The sequence below is a fragment of the Rhineura floridana genome, chromosome 11, assembly GCF_030035675.1.
Source record: "Rhineura floridana isolate rRhiFlo1 chromosome 11, rRhiFlo1.hap2, whole genome shotgun sequence".
NCBI lineage: Eukaryota > Metazoa > Chordata > Lepidosauria > Squamata > Rhineuridae > Rhineura > Rhineura floridana.
The window spans coordinates 28,550,217-28,573,089 of record NC_084490.1 but is presented as its reverse complement, the minus strand read 5'-3'; the positions used below and the strand labels follow the sequence as shown (position 1 = coordinate 28,573,089).

General features: G+C 40.4%; 1 protein-coding gene across 1 annotated transcript; it reads right to left on the bottom strand.

Moving 5' to 3' along the window:
• Positions 1–9,281: 9,281 nt before the first annotated feature.
• LOC133367668 (vomeronasal type-2 receptor 26-like) lies at positions 9,282–18,508 on the bottom strand. The gene is made up of 5 exons (XM_061591763.1): positions 18,365–18,508; positions 16,917–17,768; positions 14,218–14,439; positions 13,270–13,396; positions 9,282–10,234 (listed from the first exon to the last, which is right to left on the bottom strand). Exons 1-5 carry the CDS (start codon positions 18,506–18,508, stop codon positions 9,282–9,284), a joined length of 2,298 nt encoding a protein of 765 aa, XP_061447747.1.
• Between the last annotated feature and the right edge of the window lie 4,365 nt (positions 18,509–22,873).

Sequence of the window (22,873 nt, the reverse complement as noted above, 5' to 3'; positions counted from 1 at the left end):
TATATTGAATTGCATTTGCCATTTTTCCGCCCATTCACTCAGTTTGGAGAGGTCTTTTTGGAGCTCTTCGCAATCCCTTTTTGTTTTAACAACCCTGAACAATTTAGTGTCGTCAGCAAACTTGGCCACTTCACTGCTCAGTCCTAATTCTAGGTCATTAATGAACAAGTTGAAAAGTACAGGTCCCAATACCGATCCTTGAGGGACTCCACTTTCTACAGCCCTCCATTGGGAGAACTGTCCGTTTATTCCTACTCTCTGCTTTCTGCTTCTTAACCAATTCCTTATCCACAAGAGGACCTCTCCTCTTATTCCATGACTGCTAAGCTTCCTCAGAAGTCTTTGGTGAGGTACCTTGTCAAACGCTTTTTGAAAGTCTAAGTACACTATGTCCACTGGATCACCTCTATCTATATGCTTGTTGACACTCTCCAAGAATTCTAATAGGTTACTGAGACAGGACTTTCCCTTGCAGAAGCCATGCTGGCTCTGCTTCAGCAAGGCTTGTTCTTCTATGTGCTTAGTTAATCTAGCTTTAATAATACTTTCTACCAGTTTTCCAGTGACAGAAGTTAAGCTAACTGGCCTGTAATTTCCGGGATCCCCTCTGGATCCCTTTTTGAAGATTGGCGTTACATTTGCCACTTTCCAGTCCTCAGGCACGGAGGAGGACCCGAGGGACAAGTTACATATTTTAGTTAGCAGATCAGCAATTTCACCTTTGAGTTCTTTGAGAACTCTCGGGTGGATGCCATCCGGGCCCGGTGATTTGTCAGTTTTTATATTGTCCATTAAGCTTAGAACTTCCTCCCTCGTTACCACTATTTGTCTCAGTTCCTCAGAATCCCTTCCTGCAAATGTTAGGTCAGGTCATTTAAAGTGAACTTACCAATACACGCTGCTAAAACAACATGCAAACTGAAACTCAGTTTTCTTTCAAAATGTACACTTCTCTGAATTCTGCAATGCAAGTCTCCAACCAAAAATTGCATATAAAAATGTATTATAGAGAGACTTTTTTCACAAACATATATATTGTTGTTGTTGTTGTTGTTGTTATTATTATTATTATTATTTGATTTATATCCTGCCCTTCTTTCCAGTAGGAGCCCAGGGCGGCAATTAGTGAATATTAGTGAAAGTACAAAACTGAATTCTATGTATGGATTTTATGTATTGATTTTATAGTTGTAAATTGCTTAGAAGCCAATTTGGCATATAAGTGGTATACGAGTTAATTAAATAATATAATTCCATTAGGGAAAATTGCTTGCAAACGTGCAGATACAAAAAATAGGAGACATGACAACAAAAATGTTCATGGATTTTTGTGAGGAATTTGATGTGGAGCTGCAGTGAGCTGAATTTAATATTGGGAAAAATGATAGAAGCCAAAATTGGCACCTTTGTCCATCCCTATATTTGTGAGATAAAAAAAGATTGAGATTTCAGGATTCATGCTATAGTTCAAAGCTTACGTGCAGGTATTTAGGCTGAAATCTCAATAATGATCAGGAGACATCACGAGATCTTAAACCATTTTTGTAGAAGTCTTCTTTCAGTGGTTCCAGCTTCCTGTGATCTCTGGACTATCTAAGAGATGAAAATCCAGTGGTTCACCCTGGAGGAATCTACAATTAACCACATGTAGATAGTGATCCCAGAGCAGTGTATGCTCAAGATAAAAGAAACTATGTTAAAATATTTAAGCTCGGCTTTGCTAATATAGACTCCGATTCTCTACCATTTTGCTTTTGCTTCCTGCCCCATCTGTATATCACCAAGTTGTTTTAGGTGCTTATGAGACCCAGACAGATCCATTTCCCCCCAGTCTGTTTTCGCCCCCCATGTTATTCTCCATACTTGTAAGAACTACATTTTGTCAAATATTTACCCTACTCTATGCCATCTCTGAGCTAGGGATGGGCAAATCTATCAATTTAGGTTTCTCATTTCTGCATTGGTTCCTGATTTAATTTTTTAAAAGTCCTCATGAAAATTCATCAGCATTGTAGTGCATATTTCTTTTTGTGTTCAGTTTTGCCTAATATGTGTATCCCCCCTAATATAATGCATTTTGTACATTTTTACAAATATATGCAAACATACTACATGTATTTTTGTACACATTATATGGATGGAGCACTGCATTACAAAATTCAGCAAAGTATGATTTTTGAAGGATGTCTATGTTTCAGTTCACATATTGTTTGGGACAAGCAAATTAGGTAGACTTGCCTTTAAATGTGAACTGAATCAATTCCCCCCCCCGCCCATCCTTACTCTGAGCACATATGAAATGGATTTTGGACAATCAGAAGCAAAAAATCAATACAGAGAAAGATCGTTTTTGATCTTATCCCTGTTGCCTTTCTGAAGGAAAGACTTGCAAAGGTGCTTACAATATCTAGACTGAGGCTAAATGCACTTTGTGCTTAATTCCTCTCAAAAGTTGTGCCACTCTGTTTTTCCCCATGGGCATCTGGCTGGCCACTGTGAGCATATGATGCTGGACTAGATGGGTCACTGAACTGATCCAGCAGGCTCTTCACGTGTTCTTATGATCCTGAATTATTGTTTGGTTCTCTGCTATTTATGAAAGGCACAGACAGCTTCTTCTCTCCCCCTCCGCTTTTGTTTTAGTGACATCACAACAGAGATCTTCAAGGCAGAAAGAAAGAAATTTTCAGCCCATTCCTTGTGATTATGTGTAGGATTTTAACATAAGATTTGTTGTTTGTTCACTAGCTTATTTGAGGGCTGATCTATAACTTTGGCAGGTTTGACTTTCATTTCCAATCACAGCATTTGTGTAGGGCAATTTCCTTAAAGGCCTGTGAACTTTACAATTTCTTACCACCCATCCTGGGACCTCATGGCAAAGGATGAGTAAGGAATCTAAATAACAACAACAATGCCCCAAGCAAGCACTAGGCTTTGAACTGCAAAGGAAGACTAGAGTGTTAATATTTAGATAAGTACACGATTTGGGAGAGATGTGATCTATTGAGATTTTGAAGTAGCTGTTTAAAAGATGCATTAAAGCAAATGTGTGTGTTTGTTTATGTTGTAGGGATATACTAGGATTCTGCCCAATTTGGATTTTGTACCAAATTTTCCATTAATTCGCATATTTGCTATCATTGCAGATTGGATTTTTATATAGGGATTTCCTGCAGCTATTTTTTTTTTAAAAATCAGCAACTAAAATATTGCTATTAATATCAAAATTTTATTGATATTTCCTTCCATTTATCAATGTTTCCTTTCAAAATATCGACATTACTTTCAAATTATTAATATTAATATCAATATTTTTTCTGAAGGAAAAAAACGCGGATCGGTAAAAGCAGTGGCTTATGGACAAAGAACAAAGTCAAATCGGTACCAGCCTGTTAGGTGGACGGAATGCTTTTAAACTGGCACCAGCCAATGGATCCCATCCCTAGTATGTTGGGGGGGAGCATATTTAATCAGAGCAGGGATGCTGTGCATATGTGTGGGCTTGCTCTTTGTTTGTTTTTTTACACTTCTATGCTATTTTCCTGGAAAGTTCCTGTACTGCCACCACACACACACACACATACACACTGTTGTAGCAGCATGAGAAAGATTGAGATCAAAGAAATGGTACAGGGGGAAAAGAGTACCGTATATGAATGAAGGAACAAGAACCTTCTACTGTTGCCAAAACCGTTCTACTATTGCTTCTGCTCTGATCAGATGTGAAGCTTGCTGGGACTGCTTTAAACTAAAATGTAGGAATTCCAGTTATAGCTCTTCTGCATTTTGTATTATTTGTGAATGTGTGAAGTGAGGCAGATCTTGTCCTTCTCAGAAAAAGACTCTACACACAGAGGCAATAAATCTGCAGCATCACAAATACATTTCTCTCATGCTTTTCTTAGGGAACAAACTCGAGTCACAGACAACCAACAGCAACTTGGCCTGTGAAGAAGTTCACTGTAATGTTCATCTACCCTTTGGACTGAGGGCCATGAAAACCACAGCTTCCTTATGAATCCTAGCATATAAGCTCTAGCACATAATCAGAGGGTCTGCAGAAGGCTGAGCATTTTTATCTTTTTTGGTTAAATAGTTAAGTTCGTAGACTTCATGATTGTGGGGAAAAAACATTAAGACTGATGTATATATGTATTGTGCTGAAAACCTAGGGAGAGAGTTAAGTGGAGCTTCAGATTGGTCCATCTAACTCAGTATTGTCTACACTGACTGGCAGCAGCTCACCAGGGTTTCAGACTGGGGAGATTCCCAGCCCTACCTGGAGATGCCAGGGACTGAACTTGAGACCTTCTGCATGCAAGGCAGATGTTCTACCACTGAGCTATGGCCCTTCCCTATTACAGGGAACTGTGACTGTGCGTTTGAATCATCTGTGAGTGAGAGATTAACATTTTGCATTCAAATCTAATCTTTTTGTACTGATATTTCTCTGTTGTGGGGATTTCTGTGAAAGGCAGAATTCAGCTTTAGGATACAACAATCGTGTTATGTGACATGGAAACCATAAAATTAATTAATTAATCTGCTAAAGGCACAAAAACAGGACAGGTTGATTTTTCTGGTTAGTTGGCAATCCTAAAACCAGATACTATGGTTTCACTCTGTTACGCAGCTACACTTCCTTGAGCTCAGATGCAAGTCCTCATGTCTCTAGCAGAAGCTAGTTTTGTCTGCAGTTGCTTGCAATTCAGTGAAGCTTCTATTTCATGTTTTCCTATAAATGTTGTAAACCTTATTTGGTAGAATGGGCTTATTTAAAGAAGTTGCAAGTTGTGAGAGAAAATGTTCTCACTGTGTGCACTGTGGTTCCCAGCCCACATGATGTATTCAACAGGCATTGAGAACCACAGGCACTGAGAATCACATAGCCAAAGGGCTGAAGCTGAATGTGATATGAGTTTCCAGAGAGCTATTTTTGCAGGCCTATAATATACAACTGTGTTTGTATTGTCCTTGCTGAGCTCCAGTCATGTGCATTGTCAAGATAGCTCTACCTTCCAGATGTTGTTGGGCTATAGCTTCCATCCAACCCAGCCAAAATGTCTAGTGTTCAGGAGTTGTTGTGACCCTTAGGTTGGCACTAGGGATGGAAAGATCTGTCAATTTCAGTTCTCTCAGTTTCTCAGTTTTTCCAATGTCAGATTCAGTTCTCCACATTTCAGCAGCAATTTGCTAATTTACTTTTAAAAAATCCTCATGAAAATTCCCCAGCATTTCAGAGAATTTATCCTAATAAACACATTTTTGTAGGCAATTTTGGCTAAGGTACTCATTTTTGCAAGCATTTTCTCATCATATAATGCATTTTTATATGTTAGATTGATTCATATATTCAATTTTATGCACACTAACATATCCCCTAACAAATGCATTTTTGTAAACACTGTTTGGTTGGCAAACTGCATTGCAAAATTCAAATGTGTGAATTTTCAAGAATGGCTGTGTTTCAGTTCAGTTTGGGAAAGTGCAAATTTTATAGATTTAGCTTGAAATGCGAACTGAATCAAAATTCTCATCCATCCCTAGTTGGCACCCAGGGCAAGGTTCAGTGTTTAGAAGGACTTTTTCTCATGTATTAAGTTCTGGCACAAGTTCCCACCTAGGAAACCTTGGACTCCAGTTTGGGTGTCTGAATAGCAGTCCCCCCTCAACACACATATTCCTAAGATATGGCCAATCATATTTATTCAGATAACAATCAACAAGTAATTAGCAACCTAGGGAACATTACAAAATATATCATAGCTCAACATGCTCCACCTTTTCCCAAGGTTCAGCTATAGCAAAGGAAGCCTGTGCCCTTAGGCCTTACTCACAGTCAATTTGATGATGCAGCTAAGGAGTGGGGTTCTTCTCGATACAGGATTTGAGAGCATTGCAGTATCTTGTTCCAGCAGAGATGCTGCCACTACTATGGTGTGTTGCAATAAGGAACTCCAACCAGCAGGTGACAGCAAATTAATAGGAATTGCTAAGCCAGGTCCAAGGTACTAGGATAGTCCTAAACTTCTCCTAGAATGTGATTTCAGCAAGCATTGTTATTTAATTGATTTATATCCCTTTCTCCCCATAGGAGCCCAGGACGGCAAGTAAAGTTTAGCAATTCCCTATTTTAAGAGATTTAGCCAGTAAAGCATAGCAACCCCCTATTTCATGCATTCTACAAAGGAGACATTCAGTTCTTCAATCCTCTTGCCCTTTTATAAAAAGAAAAGTAGCTCCACTGTTACCCTGGCCTCCAGAGGTTACTGGATTTACAGCATTGAACTTGATAGTGTGGATCTCCCTACCACTGCCCATTAAAGTTCCATCACATTACACCTCACAGATGGTTGCATGTTCTGAAGATTCTCAGCCACTCTTCACCTGCTGCAAGGGAAAAAATCCTATGCAGCCCCAAACTAAATTGACACTCAGTATCATCCCACACAGGATACAGATTGTGAAGTGGATGGGGGCTGGCTAAACTGGGACTGGAGGAGAGGGTTAAATAGCTGAATCTCAGCTCTACCCAACCAGCTGCACAACCAAATAAATAAATAAATATCAGTGTCATGCATCTTGCCTCATGAGCCAAGGGCCTGATGTAAAGATGTCCCTCTGCCTCTCTGGAGAGGAGTACAGTAGAAAGAGCAGGATTATTGCAATAATTGGTTGTTTACATTGGCACATGCAAGCTGACAGAGCCACATATATGCACATTATCACATTGCCTCTTTGAATTTTTAATCCAGTAGTTTAAGCACATGCATTGAGTTTATAGCACTGTCTATTGTAGAAATGGGTATTTTCCTCCTTTAGCACTTAGGGCTCATCCAGACAACTGCAAAATGTGTGACACGCCCGCTATGTGTGTTCATTATTTTTCGGTCATCCAAATGATGTCTCGCACTGTTATGCATTTTCGCGGGTTAAATCCGCTCCTTCCAATACCGGCAAAAATGTGATTTGCTTTTTTAAACTGGTAATCATCCGCTGCAACATTAGGGGCTCGGATGCAAAACCGTGGTTTATAGAGATGTAGGCGGTCCATAGGCGGACCTTGGGCGTGTCACAGTACCCCTTCCGTCTTTACCATCCAATCATGGATTTTCACTTGTGCGCATGTGCGTGAATGTGCTTGGAAAAGCCTGGGAAACTGAACTAATCAGAGCCACAGGATGTTACGTTGTACTTCTCAGATGCAGAAATGTGCATTTCTGCATTTGTGCACAAGGAGGTACTGCAGTTTACGCAGCCAGGTTGTAGGTAGGGGAGAAAGAAGTGGTGGTTGCCAGCCTAATTTGTCTTTCCACTTCTGCACAAGCTAGCGAGGGGTGGCAGGTTGCAGTGGACCACCGGCCAGCTGGTCGTCAGCCACAGCTTGGGTCACTGCACTGCCCAGGCTGATGGAAGCCAGGGGCAGTAGCCCTGACAAAAGGCTGGGGGGTGCGCCAAGCAGCTCACCAGCTGATTGCCGGCCGCCTCACAGCTGATCGGTTGGCTGCACTGCCCCGCAGCAAGCGGCAGTAGCCACAAGAAAGCCTCCTTTGCTTCATGCTGGCTCCAGGGCAAAGGAGATCGGCACAGATCTGGCCCTGAACACCACGCTCTACTGGGCTCTTAAGATCGTTTAGGGTTTTTTTCCCTTTTCTCTCTCCTGCCCCTTCTTCCCTTTCAAATTATTTTGCCCCTCTTAAGGATGAAAGAAGGACGTTTTTTCTCTGCTGCTACTGCCTGCTTGTTAATTTCACATTGAAGTGGAAAGATAATGATCCGATCCCTTTATGTGCATTCCGCAGAGCTGCTGCTGCTGCTGCTACTGCTTGTTAATTTTGGAGTGAGCGGAAACATTGTATCCAAGGATAATGATCCCATCCCTTTATGTGTGCATTCTGCAGAGGGGCTGCTGCTGCTACTACTACTGCTTGTCAATTTCACATTGAAGTGTAAACAGTTGCAAAGTATAACGATCCCATCCCTTCATGCAAGAACTAATGTTCTCTTTCGCTGCTTGATGTTTAACTCTTATGGCAGCTTGAATTCATGAAAGCGAAATATAGTTATGTACAATGCAATAGGAACCCAAATAGTAGCTGGATATAAGCTCTTATTTCATGCAGGTTTTTCCTTTTTTGAAATGTATCTCCAGAAACGTTAACATGCGTAAAGGTAGAAAAGCATACAGTTGGTTTTGCAAAATATCGCAAATATGAGCTAACAGAAATACAAATGCTCCAGAGTGGCGAGTGGCAAAGAACTCCATTACAGCCACAGGAAATTCAAACTTTCGTGCTCGCATTTTGTGCTTCGTTGCAAAGGGGAAGAGGAGCACATGTCATTTTTTGTGGGCCAATTGGCTGATAGGGGTTGGTCTTACAGGAGGAGCTGGGGAAAAGCAAAAAGAATATACGGATCTTCCCGCTGCATGTGTGGGCACACAAAAAAGTGGGTTTTTTTATCGGGAAAGAACAAATAACAGGCAAAGTGAGGACTGTCAGATGACAAACTAAATATGGAAAATGTGGAATATCCCGCTCCGTTTGGATGAGCCCTTAGTTACATCTGCATGCTTTGTGATGCCAATGGAAGTGAAGTGATTTTTTAAAAATTATTTTTATTAAACCATAACTAGATCTTGGAATTGCGATTTTATGCTTAAACAGAGCAGGGTCATGCTGGAACAAAATGATGGAGGAGGGGAATTCACACTTGATGAAACATACTGAAGTAAAATGCAATTGTAGTGAGTTATGAGCATGTAAAGATTTCCTCCTCTGGGGATGGATTAAAGAAGGGAAGGGACTTCTATGGCTTTCCAGATCTTGTTGAAATACAAATCCCATTATCCCTGATGCCTGGTCATGCTGCTTGTGGTTGAGAATTAGTGTCCAACAATATCTGAAGGGTGTAGATTCCTCACCTCTGTGTGGCTACAACACTATGCTTGCCAGTTAGGGCTCCTATTGAACATAATAAGATTTTGCCCAGCATCAACATGAATAAGAGTTAGGTTCATATCTATGTTATGTGAATTTCTGTGTGCATATATTATTGTGAGGACCTGAGCATTACACAACAATATGAACTGACAATAAAGTAACAGGTTGGGGTTTAGGAACAAGAACTCACAGAAAGCTCAAGGCTGAATATCATGTCGGCATGCATAGCTAATTCCCTTTGATTAGCTCTCAGTGCAATCTCCAAATAGATTTCAAAGAGTATACAGCCCTGGCGAACTTGAAGGAGTCAACTGGGAGAAACATTCTAATGCATGTTCACAGCTTTAGATTGCAACCTAAAGCAGAAGACCTAGATACTTGGCTTCTTTTTCTCATTCTCAACATTAGATGCTCCCTGTTGTTCAGTCCTGGTTTAACCACAATGATGTAGCATTTGGGGAAAAAGATGCAACCCAGTAATCCAGCACTGAAGGCTAATATAGCAAAAAGCTCCACAGCCACCATGTATTTTCCCTTGGTGCTCATGTAAGAGGAAATAAAGGACAACCAAACACTGCAGAAGACCAGCATGCTGAAAGTTATGAACTTGGCTTCATTGAAACTGTCAGGTAACTTCCTGGCCAGGAAAGCCACAATCAAACTGATAATGGCCAGGAAACCCAGGTAGCCCAGAACACAATAAAACAGGATAGTTGACCCCTCATTACACTCAAGTACAATTGCATCAGTCATTGAGTGCATGTCAAAATTTGGGAATGGGGGAGAAGTTGCCAGCCACATAGTACAGATGCCTGTTTGGATTAGAGAACAAGACAGAACAATAGTGTTGGCCAGTCTTGTCCCTATCCATTGCCTTATCCTGGATCCTGGCTTGGTGGCCCTGAAAGCCAGAACAACAGTGACGGTTTTTGCCAACACACAGGAAATGGCCACTGAGAAGATGATGCCAAAAGCAGTTTGTCGAAGGAGACACGTCACCTTGTCAGGTGGACCAATGAATAGCAAAGCAGAGAGGAAGCCAAGCAGGAGGGAGATGAGGAGAGTGTAGGTGAGGTTCCTGTTGTTGGCTTTGACAATGGGAGTGTCCTGGTGCTTCATAAATGTTCCTAGCACCAACACTGAGATGAAAGAAAAAGCAACAGTAAAAATGGCTAAACTGATTCCCAAAGGTTCTTCATAAGACAAGAAGCTTACAGGTTTGGGGATGCATGAATCATGGCTTTTGCTTGCATAATGATCTTCTGAGCATTTAATGCAGTCATCCATATCTGGGAAAGCAAAATTATGATTTTAGTTTTGCAGAGGTCACATAATACTCTCTTTCTATAACATTAAGTAAACATTTCTAGTATAGAAGTGATAACATGTGCAAAAAACCTGACCTTTAAAAAAAAATCTAAGAGGAACTGAAAGAGCAACACTGAGATTCTGAATTCTATGACGGTTTTTTATCATAGCATGTAGTTGGGTATCTATCAGGGTCCAACGCTGTTTGACATCAAGCTGAGGCTATCCCCGAATTCAGTGTTTGGGAGTGAAGACGAGAGACTGGTATGAAGATTTTTTAAAGCCAGAGATAGATGGTCTCTGGCCCTCCAGATGCTATTGGAATCCAACTCTCATCAGCCCCAGCCTACATGGCCAATGATCAATTGTAGTCTATTAACACTTGAAGAGCTACAGGCTCCCTATCCCTGGAGTAAGTTATGCTTTTCTATGTGGAAAAGGATTAGATTTCTTGCACATGTAGACAATGTAAGTTTTTTGTCTATGACCCTCCAAAACATGGCTCTGGTTCTGCTGAAAATGTGTGGATGGGGCACTGCAAAACTCTGGATTGGACACTGATTGGGAGAGGGGTGGCTGGTCAGCTCCAGGCTGTGAGGTCCCACAGGGTACCATCTCGATCCCCAGTGCTCTTTAACATCTATATGAAGCTGTTGGGAGCTGTCATCTAGGGATTTGGAGTATGGTGCCATCATCAGTAGGTGGATGACATGCAATTCTGTCCCTCCCATCTGAATGAAGTGACGGTGTCCAGGTGTAATGGTCTGGATAAGGGCCAATAAACTGAAGCTGAATCCTGCAAAGGTTGAGGTGCTATTAGCAAGTGATTCCTGGGTCTGGGAACTTGGTAGAAAGCCTGTTCTGGATAGAGTTGCTCTTTGTCTGAAGAAGCAGGTTTGTAGCTTAGGGGTGCTCTTGGAGTCATTGTTGTCACTTGAAGCTCAGTAAACGTCAGTGACTAGGAGTGCCTAAGCTCAGCTCTGGCTGGTTCACCAGCCACAATCTTTCCTGGTAGCCTAGCCATGCTCTCGTTTCTCAGTGTGCTCTATGTGGAGCTGCCCTTGAAGACAGACTGGAAGCTGCAGTTGGTGCAGAATGTGGTGGACAAACAACTGACCAGCGCTGCAAATTGGGATTACATGTCACTCTTCCTTAAAGATCTCCACTGGCTGACTATTTGTTACTGAGTCCAACATAAGATCCTGACTTTGGTCTATAAAACTCTATATGGCTTTGGGCCCTGGTATTTGAAGGATCACCTCTTCCACTATCTACCAATCCATGCTTCTGTGGGAGAAGCTCTGCTTGGAGTTCTATCAATAGCTGCAGTGTATGATGCAACAGTGTGGAGCAGAGCCTTCACTGTTGTGGAACTCCAGATGGTCTCCCATTGGAGATATGGTTGTGCCCTACTATGCCAGGGATGTGGAACCAGACATTGTTGGATTCCAACTCCCATCAGCATGGCTAATGATCAGAGATGATAGAAGCTGAAATGCAGCAACATCAGGAGGGCCACAACTTCCTCATCCCTGCTCTACACTATCTCCTTTTAGATGTCTGGTTAAGATGTATTTGTTTCTTCTATGCGGATCGCTGATATTAAAAGTTAATTTTATTGCTGGATTTCTGTTTCAGAATGTTGTTGGTTTTATTATTATTATTATTATATTGTACTGACAAGCCTCATTTTAATGGTTTGTTGTATGCTGCTGCTATGAGAATCTTTCGTTGAAGAGCAATTATATAAATCTAGTAGTCATAATAGCAGTAATATACATTTAGATGTAGAAACCTATCATACCCATTTGAATCAAAGCCCAATATTTATATAAAACTACCCATTCGCCATCAGTTAATGAGATAAGAAATTGCATTTAAAAATTATCAAAGGGGAAAGTAAATTTTGGTGAAATTCTTATGTAAGGGATGAAGGACCTTTGTTGTACTTACTATATTTTTGAGGTGATTGAGAAGTGTTTGCATGTGTCCTTTCTTTCATTCTACAAGTCATCTCACCAGTGGTCTGCACTCTGCAGCCTTCCCAGGTGCCTATGCTTCAATTAAGCCCAGGGGAGGATGTCATGAGGTAATTCCTTCACAAGGTAATTCCTCCCACAGGCCTTCTTCAGATTAGGTTGTAAAGGCAGCCAGGGAGGCTGCAAAGTGCCAGAAAAATGTTTACTGGAAATAAAAACATATATACCACCCTTGGCCACCTCACAACAATAAGGTAAGCCCACAGTGACTGAAATTCGAAAGAAATGTGAAAGAAACGGAAAAGTATCCTGAAAATCAGGCAAAAAAAAATGGACACCTTTTTCGCAGAGGAAGGTAACTTGAAAGAAATTTAGAGTACAGGTTTCAACACAGCACTAACCTTAACATACAGTTAGAAAGCCAACATAAATGAAATGTGAGATCTCTCAGATGTGTTTTGAGATAACAGACTTTATAGGTTACACAGAGGTCAATATGTAAAGAAGTGAAGTAACTAAGTGGGTAGTCCTAGTTATTGTATTTCACTTTCTTGGTACACGTAACACTTTCACTAAATATTTGACTAAAGCAAGATAAGGAATAACAGTGCAGTAAATTAAATAATCATAGTAAATTAAAATAATGACAAGTAATATCTTGTGCTTTGGTGAATTTGTGAGGGGAGAACAATACCTGAAAATGCCTTTCTGTGGTCCTCTGCAGTATGAAGTTACTTTGTAGATGGTGTTATGAAGAGGTGACCTGATTTGGCCTCAATACACATATACCACACATGGAAAACCATTGAAAGCATATGCTGGATATCACAAGAACTGAATCTCTGTTTAATATTAAACTGTCAGCCACAAAATCTGTGTTGATCAGGCTGAGTCTGCAATGCTATTCATATTTACCTGGGCATAAGTTACACTAAGTTCAATGGTGTTTAGACATATATCAGATTGTACTGTGAGTCCGCTTCAGCAACTCCCCACACCCTGCCTCTTTTGAAAACTCTGCACCCGACAGCTCTTACCTTTTTTATTGGTAATTTTCCCTTCTGGACACAGAATGCAATCATAGCAACAAAATGGCTCCCCTTCTTTCTTTTTCCTGCTGTAACCAGAATAGCAATGATCATTGCACACAGAGAGGGGCAGCACCTATTCATAATGAAAGAAAAGATTTGGGTAATTTCGTATATTGTCAGTTAAAGAAATGATATTTGGCACGGAATAGGTGTATGTATGAGTTTCTAGAGGCCACTTTATATATTGATGGCTGTTGCTACTTTTCTAAATTTGATCAACATCGTGAGCACTGGAGTGTTTTGTTGACTATATAAGTTGTCTATGGCAAATAAGACAATTGCTTGAGATCTAACCCATTACGATATGCATCCAACCTCTAAAAATTTTTTTTTTTATATTTGCTACAGAGCATATTTATTATTTTTTTCAGAAAAAACTCAAGGTAATTTATTCGAATAAAATATTAAATCTAAACATGAAGCAATACAATTAATTATAAAACACAGTTAGCATAAGGAACTAGAAATTCCAGCAAGCAGCAGAAGCTGCAAGCCCATACAATCAAAATGAAGTCATAACAGGAACATTTTTTTGACTATTATGTATTTTCCCTCTTTTTCAAAGTATTTGTGTAATCTTATTTCAGAACCATTTGAAAAGTTTCACAGATGCAGTTTCTATTCTTTTCAAGTCTTCAAGTTTAAAACTGCATAATACAAAATAGCACAATGTATTAACTTGTGTGGACAAAAGGATCCTCTAGCATCTTTCCTGGATCTTGTGGCATGGGAAGCTTCTGTTTAAAAATAAAGATAGCTTCCCAATTATAATTAAATTTTTTCAAACAAAAAAATTGGGAAAGTGTTGCATGCATCTGTGTAAAATCCTACTTTGACCTTCACTGTCCATTATAAACCAGATCCCTTCACTGACAACTTTCAGTGAGATCTTACCTGGTTAAACCAGCTCTGCCATGTGATAGCGCTTTCTGTAATGGTGAGTGCTGGAGAGGCCTGGAGATCCATTCTTCCGACTTTCACTTTACGAAAAGACTGGTTTGGCCAAAAAACCCAGTTTACAATATCAAAACCAGCTCCTGATTCTCCATTTTCATCAAAGGAAATTTTGTCCCCGGCACTGTTATTAAATGTGACACTTTTCAGAAAACGGTACAGCTGCATTGAAAAGAAGATCAAAAGAGAAGGCAAAAACAAAAAATGTGCAAAAGGCATTGGATCTTTAGCATTAGCAGAATATAGTAAATGGCCATTTCCTAAATTTTCATTGTAATTAAGAAAGAGGAAATGGCTTTCCTTCTATCCTTAGCTACATCCAGGCATTCACCTGAACATGTTAAGGATTACATCACTGGATGCAGTAATATAAACACAATCCATACCTTTAATGTCCTGAGTCACACCAGCATCCATATTTTCACATGAGTAGCGTAAAGGATTTTTTAAGTATGTTTCGCATTAGCAGAAGTATGTTTAGCATTAGCAGAATATAGTAAATGGCCATTTTCTAAATTTTCATTGTAATTAAGAAAGAGGAAATGGCTTTTCTTGCATAAAGGTCTGAAGAGCAGCTGGCATGCCCAGGGAATCTGGTGGCAGGGCTTGGGTATGCACCCCTGCTGTCATCCCCAGTTTAACCCTTCATGAACACCTAAATACAGCTAAGGAAGGAACGAAATTCACCCCCTCAAGTCACTAACATTCTGTTTTTACTCTGGAAAGATATTATAGCTAAGGCCCGTGGTTATATGGTGAACTCGATGGCTGAGGCATCCATTCAAGCATTTCCACACCCCCAATATCATTGGCTGCTGGTGATGGGGAACAGGAAATGCACAGTATGTTGACATATAGTCGGAACATTGGTAGGTTGTTCTAAATATCCCAGAGTGGGAAGGAAAAAATAAAAGCACGATTGTCATTGCCTTCAGCAAGCGAGTGTATGTTGTCTCATCTGGTTCCAGCCACAGAGAGAAGATAGTGAGGGATAGTTGCTGTTGTGGACAAGCAATTTTGGTGACATAATTTCCTCCTCCCTACAGACAACCAAGAATGCAAGCATAGGGCAGGGCAATCCAAGTTATGGGAAGCCGACTGGAAGGGCCAGCGGAGCAGGAACTGGCAGAAAGCTCCGCAGCATCCACTCCCCATTTGAGAGCAGCTAGTCCAGCTGAATGAGGCCCAGTCAGGAGCCACATGAGGGTGCTGGAAAAGCAAAAGCCAGCTCCCATGAATACCCCTACCAGGGAGTAACCACTCCCAATTGACCACCATGGAAATTATTTTACTCCACCTGCCTATTGAAAGTTTATCTGTATTGGAATTTGGAGGAGCATTCCAAACACAAGGAGGAGGAGTCGTAAGTCAACCCCCTCAGCACCTCCACCACACCCTTGGGATGCCCCATTTTGGGGCCTTCTGCCAGCTTCTGTAGCTCTCCACCCACTTGGCTGGCCATCCCTGGCCATCCCCGGTGGAACCCTGGCTGAGCTGACATTGTCCTGGCAGAGCCCGGCAGTGCCAAGAGTCTGCTGGCTTAGCTGAGGGTCCACCACATCCAACTCCCCCCAGCCCAGCACAAATACTAGTTGGATTGCGCCCTTAGGCAACTTCTCAAAATCTAGGAGCACTTAAGCCATGAAACACACTTTTTGTTTCTTTACCCTAAATACTCTTGAGAAGAAATTAGAGAGAGATTTTCTGAGGATCATATCATATTAAAGACCAATGCTTTTATTATGTCATAAACTTTTGTGGACTAGGATCCCCTTCATCAGATAATAAAGCACTATCTTCAGTTTGCAAGTAGGCATACAAATGAGTTTAGGAAAAAAATTAGATTTAATATTTTATATTGTTCTTTGGAAACTGCTTTGAAATTTCCTGTCAGGTAAGTGGTATGTACATTTTATTAAAGAAAAAAGAAGAAAATAAAAAAGTTAACTATGAAGTTAAATAGCAATATAGCTCAAAAAGAATGGTCTGTGTGATACTTCTATTAAAAGTTAAATGCAAAATAAGCTTTGTGACCATTCTCAACAATAGAACTGGCAATAATATAATCACCTTGGATTATGTTATTATCTCTCTGACTTAGTCAGAGGTCCATTGCATCGTGTTATATGCCGTTGCATCCTGTTCCCTCTATTGCATCCTGTTGCATGCCATTGCATCCTGTTCCATTGTGGGCCATTCCATCACATTCTGTCCCATTGTATGTATTTTGTGTGCACTTTTTATGGAAAACATGCACTAATTATGTAAAATATATACTTTTTTGTATTTATACAATGCTTTTTAATGCATTCATCATGCATTGTTTTGCATCTTTTATGTAAAATACATATTCCTGCAGGCATTTTTGCACTCTGAAAATGCACTGCAAAATCTAAAAAAGCATGTTATCTGACTGTGAATTGTGTTCTGATCTGCAAGAAATTTTGGGAGCATCAGATCATGTTGGTCTGCTGTGACAAGATTCTATACAGATTGGAGCTGATTGTTTGTACCCGTAGTGGTGACAATCTTCCACATTAGTCTACTCAAGATATTACCTGCCATGGCTGTTGATTGGAGCTGATTATTTGTACCCGTAGTGGTGACAATCTTCCACATTAGTCTACTCAAGATATTACCTGCCATGGCTGTTGATTCTGAAGTGTCCATCTCCCTTTATCCCTCATTCGCCTTTGTCTGGATTTGGATAAATGCAAGGCATATAGAGCATGTGCCACAGCATAGACAGCACTGTAGATGCCATAGCTATGACCAGTCATGCTCATTTCAAAAAATGTCCCAGGAAGGTTCTCCAGCTGCTCCTGTCCAGTACAGATTTCCATTTCCATTTCAACCACAGTGGAATTTGACATTTTACAGTTGAATGCCTGCTGCCAAAAGTCCTTGATAAAACCATCTTCTTTGGCTACAGAAGGGTTTCTTGTGTGAAGGAAATTCTGAAATCCTGATAGCTCATGAGAATGACTTGTGAAGGCAATAGCACCATGAAACATTTGTATATCCCAAGTCCATTGTAAGCCTAACATTACAAGATCCATCTGGGCTGACATTATCCACACTTTACCTTTTGGGTTAATTGTTGTTTCTGGTACACATAGCAATGTTCCTAAAATGAGGATGGCCTGGATTTCTCCATAAAATACTAATACACTGGCTTTTCTATTCATGAAAATGGCATATATTTCCTGGATCCATATCATCACACCGTAAAAGTCAGTGAAAAAATTTAAGATGGGAGTTTTTTCTATGAAGTCAAAACATATACCTCTCTGGAAAAATAGGGGAAGTGCAATCTGCACAAACCTTTCTCCATTGTCATCATTTGCTGCAAGTATCCCAATCCATATCCACTTGAAATGCAAGAGTAATTGGAGAATCCCCACATACTGATGGGCTTCATTTGGGACCATCTGGAAGGAAGGAAAGACCTGGTTTTTTCCACTTCTCTCTGATGTAGAGCCGTACATGAGCTAGAAACAAAGGGGGAAAGAGACACATTCTTTTATGTATGTGGTTTTGGCTGTATTGATATTCACGGTGTAACATTCAAAGGAATGTTCTGTTTAATTATGTGATCCTTGTACATTATGATGTACATAAGTACATTACACATATTCCTTTATTTTGCATAATTTGAATAAGGTTTTTTCTGTATTTTTTGTGTTATTTTAAAATGGGAAAAGCAGTTAAAGAGTTAAGCATATTACTGTGTGCAGTAGAATTGCTAATTAATTATTGGGAATCCTGCTTATTAGGTGTATGGACAGGGATGCATGCACACATGCACAAAAGGATGTGCTCACATTCATGCAATTTCTGAGATTTCCCCATACCCACCAAGCCATACACAACATACTAGCAAATTAATAATGGCCCATTGGGACCACAAACCTCCTGCTTTTGCTGTACTTTATCTTGAATCAATATGCAATATGAGGTTACACCATGTATTGTCTAGGCTGAAATTGTTTTAGAAAGATTAGAGATTCAAGTCTACCTGGGACAAAAGATTTTACCCCAAGAAATATTTGCTAACTTACTATTCTCCAGATGCCTGTCTTCCTACCTGTGAAATCTTGTAGATGCCCAGTATGGTTGCAATGTGGAGAGAAGTGTCAGAGTTAAGTCCCCCAATGACAGCTATCAGATTGCTCCAGATGTCACATTTGTAGTTGGGGTTAAATTTGTCCCATGTAGAAATAAGTTCCATGGTTGCATGATAGGTCCATATTGCATTGAAGTAGCTGTCATAGATGTGGAACCCCAGAGTGACATTGGGTAAAATTTGGGGGTTTTCATTTATCTCCTTTACTGCAAATACCAAGGCCAAGACATGCTGATAATGCTTCGTCAAGAAACTACAATGACAGTGACTTGGCATGTTACAGAGATATTGTGCGCTTAGTACAATTATTGCTCATGGTCTCTATGAGCACAATCCATGGGAAGGAAATGGGGGGGGGTAAGAATAGAGCTAAAGGTCTATCTCTGCAAATCATTTCTCCCAAAACTGCAATTAAATGGTAAGTCAAAGAATTGTTCAGGTTGCAAATATCAAATTCAGATACAGAATTATTTATTTGCACTTGGTAATCAGGCCATTATAAAACAAACATTTGCCCAACAAGAACATCATGTCTGTATAAAAACTAACAATAAATAAAATTTACACAAGTCCAAATACAAATATACAACAGGCATAAACAAATTTAAAATGTTGAATCTTCCTTGTAAGTCATAGCATACTCATTTTTTTTAAAGAAATCCTAACATCATTTGCCACTGATAAAAAGTGCTGTTGTCACAGTTTTTTAATCTATTTTGTCTACACTGCTGATTACAGTCTCCTGGATATACCCCTTTATATATCTCCTTAAGATCTGACCCAAATATTGTTCCTTTATTACACTGAGCAACATGAAATATGTGTAAGATCTTCAACCTGTTTTAATCCTCAAGGATAGGTACCCTTAGAATATAGCTTATTCCTGTATCTTCTGTCTAAAATAGCCAAAGCCACCAGGTTTTATCTTAGTTTTAGTAATGGCCATCCTATCACCGATTTTCTGCAAGGGTAGGACCAGGGATGTCTTATGCAAAAGCAAATACTTCATAAACAAGCAAGCTTCCTTACATGGACTCTTCAATAAGTGCCTGAATGGGATGACTTCTGAAGGTTCTCTTGTCAGAAAACATCAAGATCTGGGAAGTAATGCCACCAATGAAGAAGTCACCTGGCCGATAATACCTATGAAGAAGAGGCCAAGGGATGGTCTCACTGATGGTGCATTGAACAGTATGAGTCTTGCTCACTGCATGAGGAAACAACACTAAGGCCAACACTAATAATATCACCATCTTAAGGGCAAATCTGCCCCCTTCATTGAAATGTTCTTGTTTCCATATTATTATTAGAGACATTATGGCTCCCCCTTCAGTCCCAGATTATAAAATGAACTATGACAGTGATCATACTGGTGGAATTCTGCCTGTCCTTAGCCTGATCTCTGAATCAAACTACTTTATAGCATCCCCCCCCCACAGCTTTAGTTATTAGTTGTACTAGCGACTGCTGGAGCCCCACACAGACTTTGATGGACAACAAAATAAATCACAGTAATTTTGATAATTGCAAGGGAAGTAATCACTGAATTGCAGTTATGAATTTTCTGTGGGATTTCTCAAGGAAATTTGTCACAATTAAGTCTTTTCTGCTTTTAGAAGTATGAGTAGCCTTGCAATTACCTATATAGGAAAAGGACTTAAAACAAAGACTTTGGTTATTACTTCTTGACTGTCCACCGGCTCTATATATGTTCCATTCCACTTGGTCCGAGTTTACCATAGCCAAGAAAGTATGAAAAAACAAGACCCTGTAAGGCTGCAGTCCTAACCCCACTTACCTTGGAGAAAGTCCCATTAAATTCAACGCTTACTTTTGAATAGGCATGGTTAGGATTACAGCCTAAATTTGTGTTTTTCTTGAAGTTCACAGAAAGTTTCCCAGAAGCAAGTTTCCCAGCATCTGCCATGTGTCCCCATCCACCCTCCTCCACCCTCTGGAGAGCTTTTTGAGAAGATGCAGGCAGACGGGAGGGGGGAATGCAAAACTTTTGTTTCATGAATTTCCTGCCATTTGCATATCTTGTGATCCAACACAAGGAGAGCCACTGCTCCAACTTCTGTGCATAGCTCCATCCATTTCTTGTGATACTTGAGTATGACAGAATCCTAAAAATGAGATTTTATATTGATTGATTATTCCATTTACAGAACTCTGCTTTGAACAAATCTCCCTTCAGTTCTATGTGTAGTCAGGTGGTCACAGGCACAACTTACAATACATTGAACCTGTCACCATAGCATTGTTGTTAAAAAGGACTGAGTGTAGGAAAAAGTCAGTGGCTGTCAGAAGTCAAAGTTGGCTTGAAGCCACAATCTCACCATCCCACTTGGGTTGCATCCATTGCCCTAATGGAAAGCTATCTCTCAGGAAAAGGAATCTGTGTACTAGAGATCTTTCCAGTTTTGCAGTAATATTTTTAGGAGTGTATATTCTCTCCCAGGCTAAACTAAAGGATTCAAATTAGAAGCTGTTGGAATCCACTGGGAAATGGTGGAGGAAAAGGAAGAAAGGCATGATAACTTGAGAATTTGCCGGGTGCAATTTGTAAGACAACAGTAAACCAAAATGGGAACATTTGTTCTTTCTTCAAACTAGTGATATTTATTTTTTTAATTATATTTATTTCCCACCTTTCCTCCAAGGAGCTCATGGTGGTGTAGATCAGTGTTCTTCAACCTTGAGTCCCCAGATGTTGATGGACTACAATTCACATCATCTCTGACCATTGGCTATGCTGTCTGGGGATGATTGGAGTTGTAATCCAACAACATCTGGGGATCCAAGGTTGAAGAACAGTGGTGTAGATGGCTCTTTCCCTCTCCATATTATTCTTTACCTTATGGTAAATTAGGTTGAGAGTTGGTGGCAGGCCCAAGGTCACCCAGTCAGCATCATGGCTATGTGGGGATTTGAACGCTAGTCATAGTCCAACCACTACATCACACTGGCTCTCACATAGATAACATGTGTGTAGTTGTGCTTGATTTACCTAATAAAAACTATTAATTAACAACCAGAAAGGCACCGGCATAGGAAGGAGCTACATCATTTCCTCAACTCTTAAGATGCCTTTCAGATATGATATAGAAGTGGACTACATAAAAAGGCCTCCTGTGGCACTAATCAGATGTTAGTTTGTGAGATGGGTCACTGGGAGTTAATGGTTCTTTGTCAATACCTGGTCCTTTAACTAGGCCCCAATTTGCACTAACCAGGCAAAGATTCCGGAGGAGACCAGATTTGGACACTGCCTGGAGGCTTGACCTGTGGGAGATTTTGGAGTCCATCTACAGTGCCAAAGGCGGAATGAAGGGTGGGGAGACAGAAATATAAAAAGCCTCAGAGAGAGGGAAGAAGTCCAGTGAAGAGGAAGGGAACAGGCAAGACTTGTGAGGCCCCTAAGCAAGACTCCTCCACAGAGACTAGGCCCTCACTCCCCTGGCAGAGGCCATCTCCCTAAGTCCCATTGTGTGGGGCCAGAGAGGGAATTCCAGCATTCTGGGTTTACCAACTCCCTCTCCTACGTGGGGAGACATAGGAGTTCTGGAATTAAGCCTCCCTAGGCCAACAGCATTGAGGGAAGACACCCCTACTCTTTATTAAGAGCCTTTCCCAGAACACTCAGTGACTCTTGGAGGATCTAAATATCCCTTAGTTTTGTGATTTACTCCTGAGAAGACTAGAGAGCAACAAGGAAAACCAGAAGCTCCAGATAAGGATTTGTGCTGAAGGAGTACATCAGGAGAGGAGGCCTGCTGAAAGGCTGCTGATCAGGGAAAGCAATCTGGGCCATGGGCAGGAGCTACGGACAGAACAATCTGTCAGCTTTTCAGTTTCTGACCTTTCCACTCTTAATGGAATTTGCATTTTTCAAAAAAAATCCTCATGAAAATTCTTGTCTTTTAGTACAAATTTCACCTACTAAACACATTTTTGTGTGCAGTTTTGACTAAAGCACACATTTGTGCAAGCAATTTCTCTTATAATGCATTTTGTCTGTTATTTTCAGTATTATATTCATCTTTATGCATACTTTCCCCAATTATATGCATTTTTGTAAACATTTTGGATGGTTAGAGAACTACATCACACAACTCAGATAAGTGCGAATGGCTTTCTTTCGGTTCTTATATTGTTTTGGAAAGTGTGAATTTGATAGGTCCGGCTTTAATTGAAAATGATCTAATTTCTTCTCCATATGAAGACAACATAACTGACATAAAGCCTTTTTTGCAGCAGACCCGACATGAGTTGGTGCCTTCTTTGAGCCATTAATCAAATGTAGCCCATGGAAGATATGGAACACATTCCCTTTATGTGCCCCTTCCCCCAAGGTACAGCACAGTCTGACCACAGTGGAGCTTCCCCTATTGCCTTTTCAGCACTTCCTTACTATACCAATTTGGAATCACCAAACTCTTATAAAAGCTTTGCTCACTGCCCCCCTTT

What these genes read in the sequence shown, in the direction of transcription:
- LOC133367668 (XM_061591763.1), bottom strand. Translation starts at nt 18,508, where the DNA reads ATGGAACTTATTTCTACATGGGACAAATTTAACCCCAACTACAAATGT. An exon ending in AGAATCAACAGCCATGGCAG is followed by an intron (nt 14,440 to 16,916) that starts GTAATATCTTGA and finishes TTTTCAATGCAG; the next exon opens with CTGTACCGTTTTCTGAAAAG. An exon ending in GAAAATTACCAATAAAAAAG is followed by an intron (nt 10,235 to 13,269) that starts GTAAGAGCTGTC and finishes TTGCTTTCCCAG; the next exon opens with ATATGGATGACTGCATTAAA.